This window comes from Rhinoraja longicauda, chromosome 1, assembly GCF_053455715.1.
Source record: "Rhinoraja longicauda isolate Sanriku21f chromosome 1, sRhiLon1.1, whole genome shotgun sequence".
Classification (NCBI taxonomy): domain Eukaryota; kingdom Metazoa; phylum Chordata; class Chondrichthyes; order Rajiformes; family Arhynchobatidae; genus Rhinoraja; species Rhinoraja longicauda.
The window spans coordinates 127,874,713-127,891,936 of NC_135953.1; the positions used below are offsets into that span (position 1 = coordinate 127,874,713).

A 17,224-nucleotide genomic window follows, 5' to 3' on the forward strand; every position below is an offset into this window, starting at 1 on the left:
TTTCGGGTCGAGACCATTCTTCATACTGATGTCAGGGGGGCTGGACATTCCTTCTGATGCCCATCACATGTGGAGGGTTTGAACACAAGATGAACATCAAGGACTTCAATACCATGAGCTGATTAGAAATAGTGGCAGGGTCAAGATATAGCAGGTACATTTGGAACATATTTTAGTAAGTCCCATTCCGCAGGATGCTATGAACATATATCTTCTTGTGACACAGAGCAAAGTTAGTGTTATTCCCATTCCCTCACTTGTTTTCCCAGCAACCTTTTCTCCTCATGATCTCACAAACTGCCCCCGGATTCTATAACTCACCTACACTCCCAAGGGTGTGTAGATGGACCTGCCAACCTACACGTCTTTGGAATGGGAGAAGAAAACCAGAGAATGTGAAAACTCTGGACAGTAGTTGCAGAAAGGAAATAATTTACTCTCAAGATGAGGTGAACTAATTTGCCCAGCAATGTGGGAACTTTACTAATGTATATTTGGACACTAGTGAAGCCAATTTCCCCACTGAACAAGTGTATAGGTACAACTATATATAGTTCCCTGAAAGTGGTGACGCAGGTGGATACGGTGGTGAAGTAGGCCTTTGGCAAACTTGCTTTCAACTGTAAGGGCATTGAATATAGGAGTTGTGACAACCTGCCACAAATGTCCAGGTCATTTTTAAGACCATGTAGTGTGTATTTCTGGTTGCCTAGCTATAGAAAGGATGTCATTAAGCTGAAAAGGCTGCAGAAAAGATTCACAATGATGCTACTGGAACTGAAGGGTTGAGTTATAAGTAAAGGCTGGGACTCTTATCCCTGGAGCATAGAAGGTTGAATGGTGATCGTGTAGAGATATATAAAGTAACGAGAAGCATAGATAGGGTGAATGGTCAGTCCTTTTCCCAAGGCAGGAAGTCCAAAACAAAAGGGCAGAGATTTAAAGTGAGAGGAGAAAGATTTAAAAGGGATCTGAGGGCCATGTTTTCCAAACAGAGGATGGTAGGTATATGGAGTGACCTACTAGAGGAGGCTGCGGAGGCAGGTACATTAAAATATATTTAAAACATCAGGCAGGTACGAGGATAGGAAAGGGTTTGAGGAATATGGACCAAATGCATGGAAATAGGACTAGCTCAGGGAGACATCTTGGCTGGCATGAACAAGTTGGGCTGAAGGGCCCGATTTCTTGCCCTCTGTGACTAACTGCAATGAGCTTTTCAGCAGTTATTGGGATTTTCTGACATGCTCTTATTGACATTCATGTTTGGTTGGTTCATGCAAGTGGCCGACAAACCTTTTGTTATATCTTTGCCTGGTGGTGATTGCTGCATAAAGTCTTGTAGCTTTAGTGCTTAAGTTCTGAGTAAAACCAAAACCAAAAGTTAATGACTAATTGCAATATATCTCCTCAAAATATGACTATTCACAGCCTGCTTTTGACTCTGCAAGCCACTTTTGAACCTTAATGATGAATATTTTGAAGACCGTCTTAGTAAGCAGAGTGCAACAATCTTAGGTACATCTCCAGCCAGACACACACACACACACACACACACACGCACAGTGGAGTACTTAGTGCAAATGGGGCATGTTGGACCGAAGGGCCTGTTTCCATGCTGTATGACACACAGGCGGCATAGGGTTATCGCTGCCTCAGAACGCTAGACAGCTGGGTTTTATCCTTTCAATCCCAACCTCAAGTGCAGTCTGTGTAGAGTTTGCACATCCTCCCTGTGACTCGAAGATAAGACAAAAAGCTGGAGTAACTCAGCGGGACAAGCAGCATCTCTGGAGAGAAGGAATGGGTGATGTTACGGGACGAGACCCTTCTTCAGACTGTGACTGTGTAGGTTTCTTCCAACAAAGCAAAGATGTGAGGTTTAGTAGTTTAATTGGCCATCACAAATTGGCCGTGGTCCGTAGATAAGACGTATAAATTGGGGGAGTGGGTTGCAGAGGAGTTGATGAGAATATGGAGAGAATACAAAATAGAACTCTTGCTGGATTATTGTATGTGGATGACTGTTGATTTATGTTGACTTGGTGGTCTGAAGTATCTGTTTCCATGTTAGATGTCACTATGACTTTGAGATGTAACCATTACCAAAATATTTCTAGATGGGAATCATGAATCAAGCACGTAGGATTGTGTTCACCACATCGGTGTTGTGTTGTGCACCAGCAGACACACTCACTTACACACTCACAATGCCTGCAGCATCTATGAGGACAACTATTTTAGCATTGTCCAAGATCAAACCTGAGAACTTTGAGTTATGTGGCTCTGCTTTTAACTTGAAAACTGGCTTTGGGATTCTGGGGACCATTCAAGGGTAATCTTCAGAGTTTGCAGAATTTGCATTCTTTGAGTCTAATCAACTGGAAGAGTAAGTGTATTAGCATGCAAATAGTTCTGCAAAACAAAAGACTTTGAAATCGTGCTTGGGATGTTAAGGTGGGGGTGGGACGATAGGTTTCTTTGAATGTGTTCGTGTTAAGTATCTTTGAATTTCAAAGCTATTGATGAAGGCCACATTGTTCTTTTCTACTAAAGCAAAGGTTAACGATGGAGGAACCCATCCCTCTGCGAAGGTTAACACCCTGGGGCCACAGTTTGTGAGTGGAGTCATTGTGAAGATCACCAGTACTGAGCCCCTGCTGGGCAGGAAACAGATCAAGGTATATGTATGCCCTGGAGGTAGACTTTCTTTGATCCAATTCTTGGGTCAGCCTATTGTCCTGTATCATTTGGAACAAAAAATTGTAGCTGCTGTTTTTCTCGTGACTTTCCTGGCATTTTAATATATTTCTGCTGCTAAACAAGAATACATTTCAGATTTATTTTTACCCTCTACATTAACGGTATGATTTTCAATCAAAGCAAACATTCATTCCAGCCATAAGTGCTCTTGTATTATTCCCTCTAGAAAATCTGAATACATTCTGCTCATCATGCTGATGACTTGTAACAGTAATTATTCAGGTATCAAGTTGAACCAAGAGTCAAGGGTATTTTATTGTCATGTGTCCCAAAATGGACAATTAAATTCTTACTTAATTCTTACGCAGCATAACAAAAATGTAAACATAACACTCCATAAACACCATAATAAACAACAAAACATTTTTGATATAAAACGAAACAAACAATAGTAGTGCAAAGACAAAAACAATGCTCCAAGTCTATGTCGTTCAGATCTTATTTGGAGGTTGCAGTGTTTAATAGTGTTTAACCATCCTTAAGAGTCGTAGAAAATTTAACCTGGAATTAGCCCATGGTTTCAATGTTGGAACCCATGGAAACCTTAACTCTATCCATCTGCCTATAAAAGACAAATCAATCAAATGTATTTCAAGTAAATGTAAGACACAAGAAAATAAACTCAAGGATTGGGGTGCAAGGCTAAGATCTGGCTAACTGAGCTTGTTTCTTTTGTTAGTAGACACAAAATGCTGGAGTAATTGTGTCTGAAGAAGGGTCTTAACCCGAAACGTCACACATTCCTTCTCTCCAGAGATGCTGCCTGACCCGCTGAGTTACTCCAGCAATTTGTGTCTACCTTCGATTTAAACCAGCATCTGCAGTTTTCTTTCTGACACATTGTTTCTTTTGTTTATCAGTATCATGATTAATCTACCTTGTGCCATTTTCTTGCACTATCCTATATCTTGTGATTCAATATCCAGACATTGTCAATTTCTGCTTTGGATAAGTTCAGTAACTGTGTCTCAATGGGATAGAGGATTCTAAATATTCAACATCCTGAGTGAAGGCATTTTCCTCATCTCAATCTAAATGGCCTGATCCATCCATCATGGATTCTGACCTCCCCACCATCGAAGGGATTTGCAGGATGTGGTATTAGAGGAGTAACATACTCCTGGTTAAGAAGCTACCTTGAAAACAGAAATCAATATGTTCAAGTAAATAATTTTGATTCAGAACTTATGAAGGTTACCTGTGGGGTTCCGCAAGGCTCGGTGCTGGGCCCAAAGCTCTTTATACTCTATATAAATAATATTTGTAAGGTGTCAAAATTGTTACATTTAGTTATATTTGCGGATGACTCAAATTTATTTTGTTCAGGGAAAAACATGAAGCAACTTTTGGACACAGTTAAAGGGGAATTGGAAACCCTAAAGAAGTGGTTTGAGACTAATAAATTGTCATTTAATCTAAGTAAAACAAAATTTATTGTGCTTGGAAATCGAAAAATAAATTCGGAGGTAACACTTATGATTAATGATGTAGAAATTGAAAGTGTATGAAAATAAATTCTTGGGAGTGATAATAGATCATAAACTCTGTTGGAAACCTCACATAAAAAATATCAAATCAAAACTGTCAAAATCCATTGCAATACTGCACAAAACTAAGGCCATCTTGAATCAAAATTCACACTTTACGTAATATTGCTCACTCATTATTCCATATATTACATACTGTGTGGAAGTGTGGGGAAACACCTACAAAACTAGCACTAATTCAATCTTTATATTGCAAAAAAGAGCTATAAGAATTGTCAATAAGGCTGGTTATAATGATCCAACCAATCCATTATTTATGAAATCATATTGCCTAAAATCTATGGACCTAGTAGACTTTAAAACTCTACAAATAATATTTAGAGCAAAAGAAAGAACACTTCCTGACTGTATCCACGGTTTGTTTTCAGTGAGGGAGAGCAGGTATCCACTCAGGGGTAATTATATATTTGAAAAAATGAGGGCAAGAACAAATGTGAAAAATAGATGTGTGACTGTTAAAGGGGTCAATTTATAGAATAGTTGCAATAATGAATTAAAAGAATGTAGTAATATGTGTAAATTCAAGAAATGTTCAAAAATATTATATTTGAAAGATACAAAATATGTGATCAGCACTGAGAAATGACTGACATGACAGAAATGATGGTTCTTGACTATATTTGTGTTTCTTTCTATGTTTTGTTTATCTGCTTCTGACTTATGATGTAGTGTTTTTAAAATCATATTTTGTTGAGTATTAAGGGTAAGCACAATAAGCTTTGGCTTCTGCCTACACCTTTTTTTTTGGTCAGAGAATATCATGTGTGATTTTATTGGGGTTTTTTTGATACAATGATTTCACACTATTTAACTTTCACAACTGTATGGTCAATCTGTTGTATTGTATTGACCGGAAAATAAATAAATAAATAATCACCTTTTTTAAAGAAAAGGAGTTGCTGCAAAAAAGGCAGGTTCCGGAACAGTTTCTTCCCTACAGCCACCATATTAAACACAACCTCGAGAAGCTCTAATCTACATAGACTTGGGATATTGGTTTTGTCTTTTTGCACTATTATTGGTTGTTATTTTTTTATGTCAGCATTGACTGGAGAACCTTTATGAAGTTGATGTTTGTGGATATTTGAGAATCAACATCTTGCATCACAGCCATCATGTACAAAACTAAGGATGTTACTCTCAAGTAGCCACAGGATATTAGGATTGGACTTAACAGCTGTCTCAGAAACGAAACATGACCGCTTATTTAGAATATTCAAGCAATAACCCCATGGTTTTTGAAGAATAACCTGGAGAAAAGTGAAAGAAGCAATGGACCTGACAGGAAAAGAATGCCACAGCAAATTATCCTTGAGTTCAGAAATTAATATTGGGTTTTGGAAATCACTTGACTCCTCTCTAATGCACTTTTTTTTTTAGGATGCTTTGATGGAGTCATCTGTGGATGTTTTATATGTGGATATGATTGATGGAGATACTGAGGGACATGCTCGGTTTAAAATTCCTGCAGATGCCCAAACTGTCATGAAAGCACATCGAGAAATACAGAGAAAGTACAACTGGAAACTTGAACTCCTCTCAGGTCAGCTTCAACAAATACAAATCTAGGTTTATATGCATATATTTAAATGATGCAGGAAAAGTTCTGTTGGCTATTTTTGCAGCTTCAAAGATATGTTAATGAAATAGTGAATGGTGGTAGAAGCATGCATGGAATGAGATAATAATAATAATAATACATTACATTTATATAGCGCTTTTCTAACACTCAAAGACGCTTAAATGAGATGAGCAGCAGATAGAGAAAAGGAGAATGCTGAATTAAATTATTTAATCCCAACATTATTAAAACACAAAGTGCTGGAGGAACTCACCGGGTCATGCTGCACTCCTCCCTCTCTTTTCCAGCTTTATCCCCACACCCCTCCTATCTGTCTGAAGAAGGGTCCCGACCAAAATGTAATTTGTCTTCTGTCCATGACCTCTGAGTTCTGCCAACACTTTGTGTTTTGCTCATGATTCCAGCATCTGCAGTTTCTTATGTGTCCCCAGCAATATTGGTTGACTGCTGTTGGATATTGGTGTCTGAAGGGATGTATAGCATTGAAGTAGGAGTAGTAATATTGCTCTTTTATCTCAAAAAACTGGGAATTTAAAAAAAAAACTGAATGGCTGCTCACACTTTGCTTTCTGAAAGCATACACCCCTGCCCCCTCCTACCACAAAGAAGACAGGCAGCTGGGCATATTTTTTCCCTGTTCATGAACCTCAACAGCCGATGTCCAAAGAACTTTACAGTCCATCGTGCCAATTAGTGTCAGTTAGTGCCCATGAAACACCATCAGCCCTATAATCTAGTGTCATTCAGTGACAGACGTGTGTCCACATAACTGTGCTGCAGTATTCGTTGGGACATATACCCAACATTAATCCCATCCAGATGAATGCATTAAACCATGTTTGGACTTTGGGTAAACAAATACAGTGTCCCTATGTGAAGGAAGGAACTACAGATGCTGATTTAAACTAAAGATATACATAAAAAGCTGGAGTAACTCAGCGGGTCAGACAGCATCTCTGGTGAAAAGGAATTGGTAACGTTTCGGGTCGAGACCTTTCTTTGTCACCTTTTCTCTGCCTGACCCGCTGAGTTACTCCAGCTTTTTGTGTCTACCATTGTCTCTATGTTCCACAATTGTTCCTATCTCCCACATCTTCTAGCAATTTGTTCCATGTGCATGCTACCCACTGTGTGAAAAAGCTGTGCCTTGGGTCCCTTTCTGTGGAAGAGTACAGTTCCATCTCAGAACCCACAAAACCAGACATAGAAGCAACCCTCTTTAATTCGTGCTTGCCTCAGAACGAGTATGCATATCTATCACAACCTTCTTTCGCTTATGTTTATGCTACTACCGACATATCTCCCTATACTGATAATTTTAGGGATCTGCTTACGTACTCCAAGGTCTCTGTTACTCTACAGTTTTAAAAATACCCAAATCCAGCACCTTGTACTTCTCTGGATTATTTTGTACCTAATCACTACACTGCAGCCTCAAATTTATTTCTTTACTATCGACTGCACTGTGACAGGTATTGTGAATATTGGTACCATCAGCAAACTATTTAATCATAGTCCCAGTTTTAGTTTAGAGATACTGCGCAGAAACAGGCCCTTCGACCCATCGATTCCGCGCAGAGGGATGGAATGTCCATAAGTCAGGCTTTCAGAATCCTGGTCAACTTGTAATATAAATTACAAATAGCATAAGTTTTTAGACTTTGGAGATGGTGCAGAAACAGGCCCTTCGCCCACTGAGTCCACATTGACTAGCATTACCCTACAGAGTAGGAACGACTTGTAAATTTACCCTAGCCAATTAGATGATAAAGCTGTGCGTTTATGAAGTGCGGGAGGAAACCAGAGCTGGATAGAGCTCAAGAGAGAGCTGGATAGAGCTCTTAAGGATAACGGAGTCAGGGGGTATGGGGAGAAGGCAGGAACGGGGTACTGATTGAGAATGATCAGCCATGATCCCATTGAATGGCGGTGCTGGCTCGAAGGGCCGAATGGCCTCCTCCTGCACCTATTGTTATTGTCTATTATTATTATTATTATTGTCTATTATTGTCTCCCAGAAAAAAACCTGCCCAGTCACAGGGAGAACGTGCAAGCTCTGTACAAACAGACCCGTAGTCAGGATCTAACCCAGGTCTCTGGCGCTGTAAGGCAGCAACTCTACCGCTGCCCCAGTTTTTGTATATGACGCCCAGCATAATCTGGACAACACACTAGTCACTAAAACACTCAGCAAACTGAATTCTTAGCTTTCTACCACTGAAACAATATTTATTCCCAAACATGAGACTTTTCCTGATTAATGTGTCATGTACTTCTTTGTCAAACACCTTATTAAAATCTACACAGATGACATAAAGGTGCTCTTCTCATCGACTCTCCTTGTTACCTCCTCAAAGCATCCAATCAAATTAGTCAGATAATTTGTTTCTTTAAATGTTCGTGCTGATTATCACTGGGGAAAGGAAACTAAGTGACAAAGTTTTCACACAGAGGATAATGCGTACAAGGAACGAATTGCCAGAGGATGTGGTAGAGGTTGGTACAATTATGACATTTAAGAGACACATACAGGTACATGGATAGGAAAGTTTAGAGGGATAAGGGCCAAGCACAAGCAAGTGGGACAAGCTTGGTTAAGCAACTTGGTTGGCAGGTAGGGGTTGGGCTGAGAAATCTGCTTCTGTGCGGTTTAGCTCTCTGACTATGAAGCAGGAGGGGACAGATTTGGTGGACGAATGGAGAGCTTGTGAGCTAGTATATGTTCAGGTGCAGTTCTATGTACGTTCTGGTCACCGTACTGCAGAGAGGATGTGATGGCACCATTGAGCTTGCAGGGACATTTACAGAGCACACTGCCATGACTGGAGAGTTATAGTTATGAGAAAATAGACACAAAAACCTGGAGTAACTCGGCGGGACAGTCAGCACCTCTGGAGAGAAGGAATAGGTGATGTTTCGGGTCGAGACCCTTGAGAAAAGTCTGATTAGGCTGCCATTTCAATTAGCGGGTGTAAAGTTGTGAGAGGTGTAGATGGAGAGAACAAGAACCTTGACTGTAAAATATAGATTTTAATTAATTGGAGAAGGTTAGAAGGATTAGAGAGGAGTTGAAATTTCTGTTTTCATCCAAAGAGTTGTGATAGTGAAGAACTCTCAACCAATATTGAATGTTTGGATGAGGAATCCTAAACTTGAAAGCGTTACAATCTGAGAACCAGGAAGTGCAAGGAAGACAACCCCCACAAAAAATATCAACACAGTTCTTGGTGATATTGTCACAGTGGCCTGACTGGGCTCCTTCTGTGCCACAGGGTTTTCAGATTTTATGCAAACAGAAAATGCTTAACAAGTCAGAAGCACCTCCACTTAGAAAGGCAATTTAAGTTGATGATTCTTCATCATGAATGAATTCTGAAATGTTTCTTTTCTTTCTGCCAAAAGGTGATGGTGAGCAGCGTTACTGGCAGAAGATTTTAGTGGATAGGCAAGCGAAATTAAACCGACCACGGGACAAAAAGCGAGGCACCGAGAAGGTATGAATGAATGAATACTTTATTGTCACACGTGACAAGTCACAGTGAAATTCTTTGCTTGCATACCCAAGGTATGTAAATAGTCGCCACATAAGGGCACTGACAAAGTTACCAAGTATTATCAGTCCTCTTTTGTTCTCCCCCTCCCTCACGGCATTCCCCCCACGTCAGGTCCCCATTGTCCATTGTTCATCCCCCTCCCTCACGGCATTCCCCCCACGTCAGGTCCCCATTGTCCATTGTTCATCCCCCTCCCTCACGGCATTCCCCCCACGTCAGGTCCCCATTGTCCATTGTTCATCCCCCTCCCTCACGCCAGTCCCCCCACGTCAGGTCCCCATTGTCCATTGTTCATCCCTCTCCCTCACGGCATTCCCCTCACGTCATGTCCCCATTGTTCATCCCCTTCCCTCACGGCATTCCCCCCACGTCAGGTGTCCATTGTTCATCCCCCATCCCTCAGGCCGGTCGGTCCCCTCCACACCGGGTTCTCCTTTGTTCCTTTCTTGACAGCGGCGTCCTCACTCCACGTGGTCCGGCCTCGTCTGTCGGTTGGTGCCACCATCGACCGCCGCACCGACCTCTCCACTATCGCTGCCAGGTCCTCTCCGGACGCCTCCATGGCGCCGACCCAGGCCCCAGCCACATGGCTCCATCGACTCAACTTCACTGGGGCTTCATTTGTGTATGTTAAACATATTCAGAAAAGGCATGGCATTTTTATGAATGTGGAACTTTGTTTTCATTTACTTCCTTTCCCTACAAACACAGTAGGCTGAGAAATTTAACAAGTTCTTAAACCCTTTTGTATTACAGTTGATTGTCAAGGCTGAAAAAATAATCGTGGCCAAGACGCACAAATCTGGCAAGCACATACATTTTTCTGATGAGGACTAAGAACGTCATACCAAAATATCTTCTTTCTTTTGAAAGGACTTTTGCTACTTTGAATTTTTTTAAACCAGTTTTATACTATGTATTAATACTGTTTACAATAACTAGAAAGATGTTCACAGTTGGACTTTTAAGAAATGCAGTGAAATGTTTGACCTTTTTATGGATTGGGTAAATTTGAATCAGTATTTTCATTGTTGCTATAATATGACAATTTGAAAACTGCAAATCGTCTTCCATACTACTTGTCTCATATGTAAGCTGTTAAGGTAGATTAACCCAGGAGATATGGTTAGATAATCTTTTTAGCTGTATGGTTTCAATAGTTTCAGAAGTTTACTTTGTATAACAGGATTTAGAGTAAAACATTTCAATTTTTTCCCCTCTTTTGTTTAAACATTCCAAAGAAAAATGCGTGGGGTGATTTGCAGATTGGGGAGTGGAGTGGGAAAAGATCTACACTCATCACAAATAATTTTGTTGAGCAGGGATAATTGATCTAAATGTGAAAACCCGAAAGCTTTGTTTTTTGTTTTACTTTAGTCATCTGTATTCTGTAAGATAAAAATAAGGAAATCAAACGTAGGGCCCGGCTTGTACATTATCTGAATTGATTTGGTGGCACTATTTTTTGCAACATCTAGCTGCTTTTGAAGATGCACGTGCACAGTTGTGCATTTGCAGAGTGATCTTCGTGGTTGTAGTTCAACAATGTTCACTCTTGAGGCTCGCACGTGAAAACTGGCTGTAAAATGGGAACACTGAAGACTTGGAGTTGAATACAAGAATTGAAGTTGCACCTTTTAGTTCATATTGGTGTCCTCGTTGGCTGACCATACATCCCCCACCTCATATTGTTAAAAAAACACTCGCAGGAAACAGCGTAATGACATGAATTCAATTTGGGACCTGATATCTGAGGAACATTTTGACCTTTACATATTTCAAAGTCCATGAGATGCTTACTTTTCACTTTTGTTGAAGGTTGTGTAAACATAAACATAATTCTATTAAAATTTTCTTTCCTAACATTACTCCTTTTGTGCTGTGGTCAAAAAGATATAAGCAAAGAAGCTTTTGAGGCAGTTACGCCTTTTTGGGTTACTTGTGAACTTGGTCCACTGTTCAATCAAGAAGGACTTAACCAGCCAATTGCTTCTACAAACATATTTAGCATTGTTTAGCTGCTGTGAAATTTGTCCCCTGTAAATGGGGGTGGTTTTTACAGTATCTGAAACAGGTTTGCTTCCTAAAGCAGTTGCAGAATATCAATGTGATCTGTCTTTGAGGTAATTTCTGCTCCTCCTTTTCCTGGAGTCAATTGACTGTTTATTGGGGTACAGGTTCATGCACCATTGTCATCCTTTTTACGTATTAGCTTGCAGTTCACAGGCTATAGCATGGGGGGAGAGGGGTGGAAAGGGGTTCATAACATCATGATTTGCACTAGCCACACTTCCTGTAAAAGTGCCAGATGATGTTCAAGTTTTTGAAATTATAATCTTTTCTATGCGACATCTTGGCTCTACCATTATGTCATCCCAGACCAGGAATTTCACCTGAAATATTCCAAAGGTAGACCCAATGGGCTGGAGTAACTCAGCAGGCCAGGCCACACCACTGGAGAAAAAGGATGGGTGACATTTCAGTTCAGGACCCTTCTTCAGACCCAAAATGTCACCCATCATTTTTCTCCAGAGATGCTGCCTGACTTGCTGAGATATTCCAGCATTTTGTGTCTATCTTTGGTATAAACCAGCATCTGTATTTCTTTGTGTAGGGAGGACTGATGCTGGTTTAAACCGAAGCTAGACACAAAATGCTGCTAAGTGGCACAGGCAGCATCTCTGGAGAGAAGGAATGGGTGACATTTCAGGTCGAGACTCTCAACCCGAAATGTCACCCATTCCTATCCAGAGATGCTGCCTGTCCCAGCTGAGTTACTCCAGCATTTTATGTCTATCTGCATTTCTTTGTTTCTATATCTAAAATATTGCTGTGTGTGTTGTTGAACATAGTGTATTCTGAACACAGTTGAGGTGCTGCAGAGGAGAGCTTGTAATAATAATAATAAATTTTTATTTGTCATATGTAGGTTGGCACAGGGTCAACGGTACAATGAAATGTATTTGACAAGACAACGGGTCACCTCAGTAGTAATATTCCAAGGATAAATAAGATTAATGTCTCCTGCATGTCTCTCTGCAGGAGTTGGTATAGGTAACAAAAGCTGTATTTCCTTTTCCAAGACATTCTCCCTGCCTGAAGTGTAGTAGCTGTTGTGCTGCCTTATGCGTCTGATGTAACAGAGCATGCCGCTACAACCATCCAAAAACGTAAGTAGGATGAGCTCCAAATGCCTCGGGCCAGGGGCACAATGAAAATACACTCGCTGGATATAGATGTGCCAGAAAAGGAAGCAGCAGGGAGAGATGCCCAAGGCCACCTGAGGTGGAGGATTCTGATATGACTATTTTAAGAGAGAATGGCAGGCAGGCACGTCTGCCTTCCCTGTGGGGTTTTAATATGCAAGTTTTGTCTCAGCATGGGGCGAGGAACTTTTAAAATGCAGGATTGAGCCACAGCATGAGTTCCACTCGTCTTGACGAATGAGGAATACTAGCACTTCAGTGACTAATCTACTTTCAGAAGATAGTTAATTGGAATGTCATTCATGCAATTCCACAGGCAAATGTTCAATGTGTTTTGTACCTTGTTTTTTTTCACAGTTAACAGCAACTTCCTCTTTCGCACCTCCCACATCAAATTCCTAGATTTAAACTTCAGGCAAAATGACTTGTGGAGTCAAAATATAAAATGGAAGAACAATATACTGTGATTGCTGTTATACATCCAATTCATTAAATATTAAAACATATGCGTTTGACCATCCTTGGTAATTGCAGAAATAAACTTCAGCGGTTGTTTTAAAACAGCTGTAAAATTTTAAATGTATTTTTCAGATGTTTCTGAAGTGGTCGATTTTACCGTGCTTTTTCAATTGCTCTCCCTCAATCACTTTCTCGGCAATAGAACCATTCTTTCCATTTGCTGTAGGAAGGAACTGCAGATGCTGGTTTACACTGAAGATAGACACAAAATGCTGGAGTAACTCAGCGGGACAGGCAGCATCTCTGAAGAGAAGCAACGGGTGGCATTTCAGGTCGAGACCCTTCTTAAGATCCTACCCAGAGAATGATGTGGAGAATCTAACATTTCAGTGAAAGGCATACTGAAAGAAAATAACAAAGGAAATTCTGTATCAAACTAATTTGATACCTTCCATAGATAGATAGATAGATAGATAGCTTTATTTGTCATCCAATATTGGACGAAATTCGGTCACCCACAGTCCAACAATAAAAGCATTAAATATGCATTCAAATTACACAACCCCAAAACCCCCAAAACACAGTCCAACAATAAAAGCATTAAATAGGCATTAAAATTACCCAACCCCAAAAACACACAAAAAAAGAAACATCCATCAAAGAAACATCCATCACAGTGAGTCTCCTCCAGTCCTCTCTCTCCTCACTGTGATGGAAGGCCACAATGTCTTTCCCTTCTCCCGCTGTCCTCTCCCGCAGTCAGGCTGTTGTGGTTGCAGGCCGCACCGGACGGTCCACAGCAGGCCAAGCCCAAGGCGCGTCGCGTCGCAGCCGCTCCCGCAGCCTCCGAAAACGGCCGGCTCCGCCGATGATAAGTCCGATCCGGGGCGGGCGAACACGCTGCTGCTGCCGCTGTTGCTGCACGTCGGGGCGGTCGTGGCTCCCGACATTGAAGCCCCCGCCCAGCAGAGAAATATCCCGCGGCCATCCTAGGCCGCGCCGGACGGTGAAATGTCCGCGACCCAAGCCCCGCGATCCGGGGCGGGCGAACCCTCTGCCGCTGCCGGAGCTCCCGATGTCGGCATCCACGCGGCCCGAGCCTAAGGCGAGTCGCAGCTGCTCCCGCAGCCTCCGAAGACGGCCGGCTCCGGTGGTGGTAAGTCCGATCCGCGGGCTCTGCGAACCAGAGCCCTGGAGGCCGACAGCTCCAGGAGTTGGGCCGATGGTAGGCCGCAGCAGGAACGGAGACACGGCCCAGAACACAAAGGTCGGGTCCCCGTTCGGAAGGGATACATATTTACAATGTTACAGTTCCCCTCCTCCCCCCCACATACACACATAGTACACAAACACAAAAACACCACATCACAACTACAATTAAGACAAACAAAACCAACAAAAACACAAGACAAATGGACCGCAGGTGTAGCCGCAGCTGCTAGGGCAGCGCCGCCATTTTGCAATAGATTCACAATAGTGTATTTTTTTAAAAGAGCAATTGATTGATGTTTTAAGGTGTATCTTCATTTGTGAAAAAAAAGGCATTGTTTGGACATGATCAGTACATGTGTCTGTTCTCTCACTTCCACCCAAGGTCTATCTCTTCAACTGAAGCATCTGTAAATGCATAATATGGATGCATCTGATTCCAGATTATTTACGAACTGGCTAAAAAAAGTTTATCAGATTGTTATGATATGAATGCATATTCTCTTAATTGTTTGTATCCAGTTTTCATGACACATTTTTAATATTTTATTTCGTAAGACTTTGAAGAAAATGTTGCTTATAGCTAAACTTGCATGCTAGCAAATTGAAATTACCTGTTTACCCATGACCCTGCTGAATTGTTAAATCAATAAAATCTGTCCAGATGATTTTCAAAAATATTTCTCATTTCTTTTCACTTGCGTTGTTTTTTCTTTCAGTCTACTTTCCTGCACTACTTTATAATTTATTCAAAAATAAGAACTAATTAGCTCTTTGCATTCAGGTAGAAATAGATGTAAATATTTAAAACACATGTGGGAAAAATAGGGACGTGAGGACACTTTAAAAGTAATGGTGAAAGTAAACAAGCTGAAGTGAATCCCAGAGGCAGAATTATAGTACAGTATGATGTCTGTGAAATGCCTGATGGTACTGAGCGTCAGAATTTAGATGTCAGAGGGAACCAAATATAGAACCCTGAACTATGTCTAGGGTGACCATGCAGATGCTGTAAATAAGCTTGGAGAAGAAAAAGTCACAGAATCATAAAAATCATAGAAACAATGTAGAAACAGGCCCTTCAGCCCAACTAGTTAACACTGACCATGTTTTCCATTTAAGCTTGTCCCAATTGCCCTCATTTGGTACATATCCCTCTTAAAAAGTTGGTGAAGGAATGGGATCATGAGAAGGGATGAACAGTGATGTATTTTAGCAGTGATGTATTAAAGCAGGATTTAATGAACCGCAGAATATGAAATTGGTGTGCATTCGCATGGAAAAATGTTAGCAAATGTTGAAAGACCTTTGGAAAGATATGTGGATAGGCAGGGTTTAGATGGTTATAGGCCAAATACAGGGAAATGGAATAACCCAATATGCCAACTTGGTTAACATGGGCTTGGTGGGCCAAAGGTCCTGTTTCTGTGCTGCATAGCTCTTTGACTCGACCAACAAGACCATGGTCCTATGGGCAAGAGGAAGAGCCTGTGTCGTTTCTCCAATGTAGGAATTTGAGCATTATAGCAGATATTAAGTGTATTAGACTGATGAAATGAACATAATCTACATAAATGGTGTAAGATTCACTCAAGGTACTGAATGCTTCTCTACACATATACTGTCATGTCAAGTTAATGATCTTGTATGTAAGAAAGTCCTGTGTTTGCAGAGCTGAATGTTTTGACTATACCCTGTTGATTCACATAATTATAATTTGGGGAAACGAGATATACTTTATTTCACAAAAATAGTATTTTTGCACCAGTATTTTTTTTATGGTGAGGGCATCCTAAAATTTTATAAATACACGCAACAGATGGTGCAAAGAGTTGGGCCACATTGCCAGGCAATATTCTATTCAGTTGTACACTGCATTACCAGTACTTTGTGGAGAAGATCTTTGAGGAAAACACTTTTGACTGGAAACACCATCAGGCAATGGTCTGCAAAGACTTTCCTGCAGGCCTGTGCGAATGTCTCAGTGCCAGAACTCACAACAAGCACATAGACATCGGTTGGCTGGAAATGAAATGTTCCTCCTTGACACTGTTCGCATCTTGGCCAAAGCGCAAAGCTGCTCTCAAGACAGCAGTTATGAGGATGAGATTATTGACCCCCCCCCCCCCTCTTTCTGCACTGTGCATTTGCAAGGGAGGTCTGGAAAAGATGCAAGGTTCCTTGTCAAGCTTCATCTCCAGCAGTTGCACAACTGTCTTGATGTGTGGGAAATTCCGACGATGCATGCTGAGACAATCATCAAGTGCTGCTGGGAGATCATTAACGCAGTGAAAGAAGCATTTTGTAGAAACAATGAAATGGCAGACACTGGTTTACACAAAAGGACACAAAGTGCTGGAGTAACCCAGCAGGTCAGGCAGCATCTCTGATGGTTGGCAAGTGGGAGGCTTTCAAAAGTGAGACAGCAAGAGTACAAGGGCAGCATGTTGCTGTTGGAGTGAACGACGTGGCTGGCAGGTTTAAGGTGCCTTGGTTGACTAGAGATTTTGAGGCTTTGGTCAGAAAAAAAGGAAACATACCTCCAATATAGTCATTCAGTGAATCTCTCTGTGAGTGTAACTGTGGCAGCAGTAGAATTGCTGCATGCAGCACCAGAGACCCGACTTTGATCCTGACTATGGGTACTGACTGCACGTTCTCCGTGTGACTGAGTGGGTTTTCTCCAGGTGCTCCGGTTTCCTCCCACACTCCAGAGTTATAGGTTAATTGGCTTTTGTAAATTGTTGTGGAGGGTTGTTTTTCTGATTGGTGGTCTACGTAAGTGGAGTTCACAAGTTATAGTGGAAATAGGCCATTCGGCCCAACGGGTCTACTCTGCCATTCAACATTATTGTCCCTTCGACTGGACCCGAAACGTCACCCATTCCTTCTCTCCAGAGATGC

General features: G+C 41.3%; 1 protein-coding gene across 5 annotated transcripts in view; it reads left to right on the top strand.

Annotated features, from left to right (window-relative positions):
• larp7 (La ribonucleoprotein 7, transcriptional regulator) overlaps positions 1-12,032 on the top strand; it is a 39,689-nt gene extending 27,657 nt beyond the window's left edge. For all 5 annotated transcript variants that reach the window (XM_078406432.1, XM_078406447.1, XM_078406458.1 and 2 more), the window contains 4 exons: positions 2,557-2,681; positions 5,691-5,853; positions 9,295-9,386; positions 10,203-12,032. In XM_078406432.1, coding sequence (XP_078262558.1) covers positions 2,557-2,681; positions 5,691-5,853; positions 9,295-9,386; positions 10,203-10,283 — 461 coding nt within the window. In that variant the 3' untranslated portion in view covers positions 10,284-12,032. The remainder of the gene's footprint in view (positions 1-2,556; positions 2,682-5,690; positions 5,854-9,294; positions 9,387-10,202) is intronic.
• Positions 12,033-17,224: the final 5,192 nt, after the last annotated feature.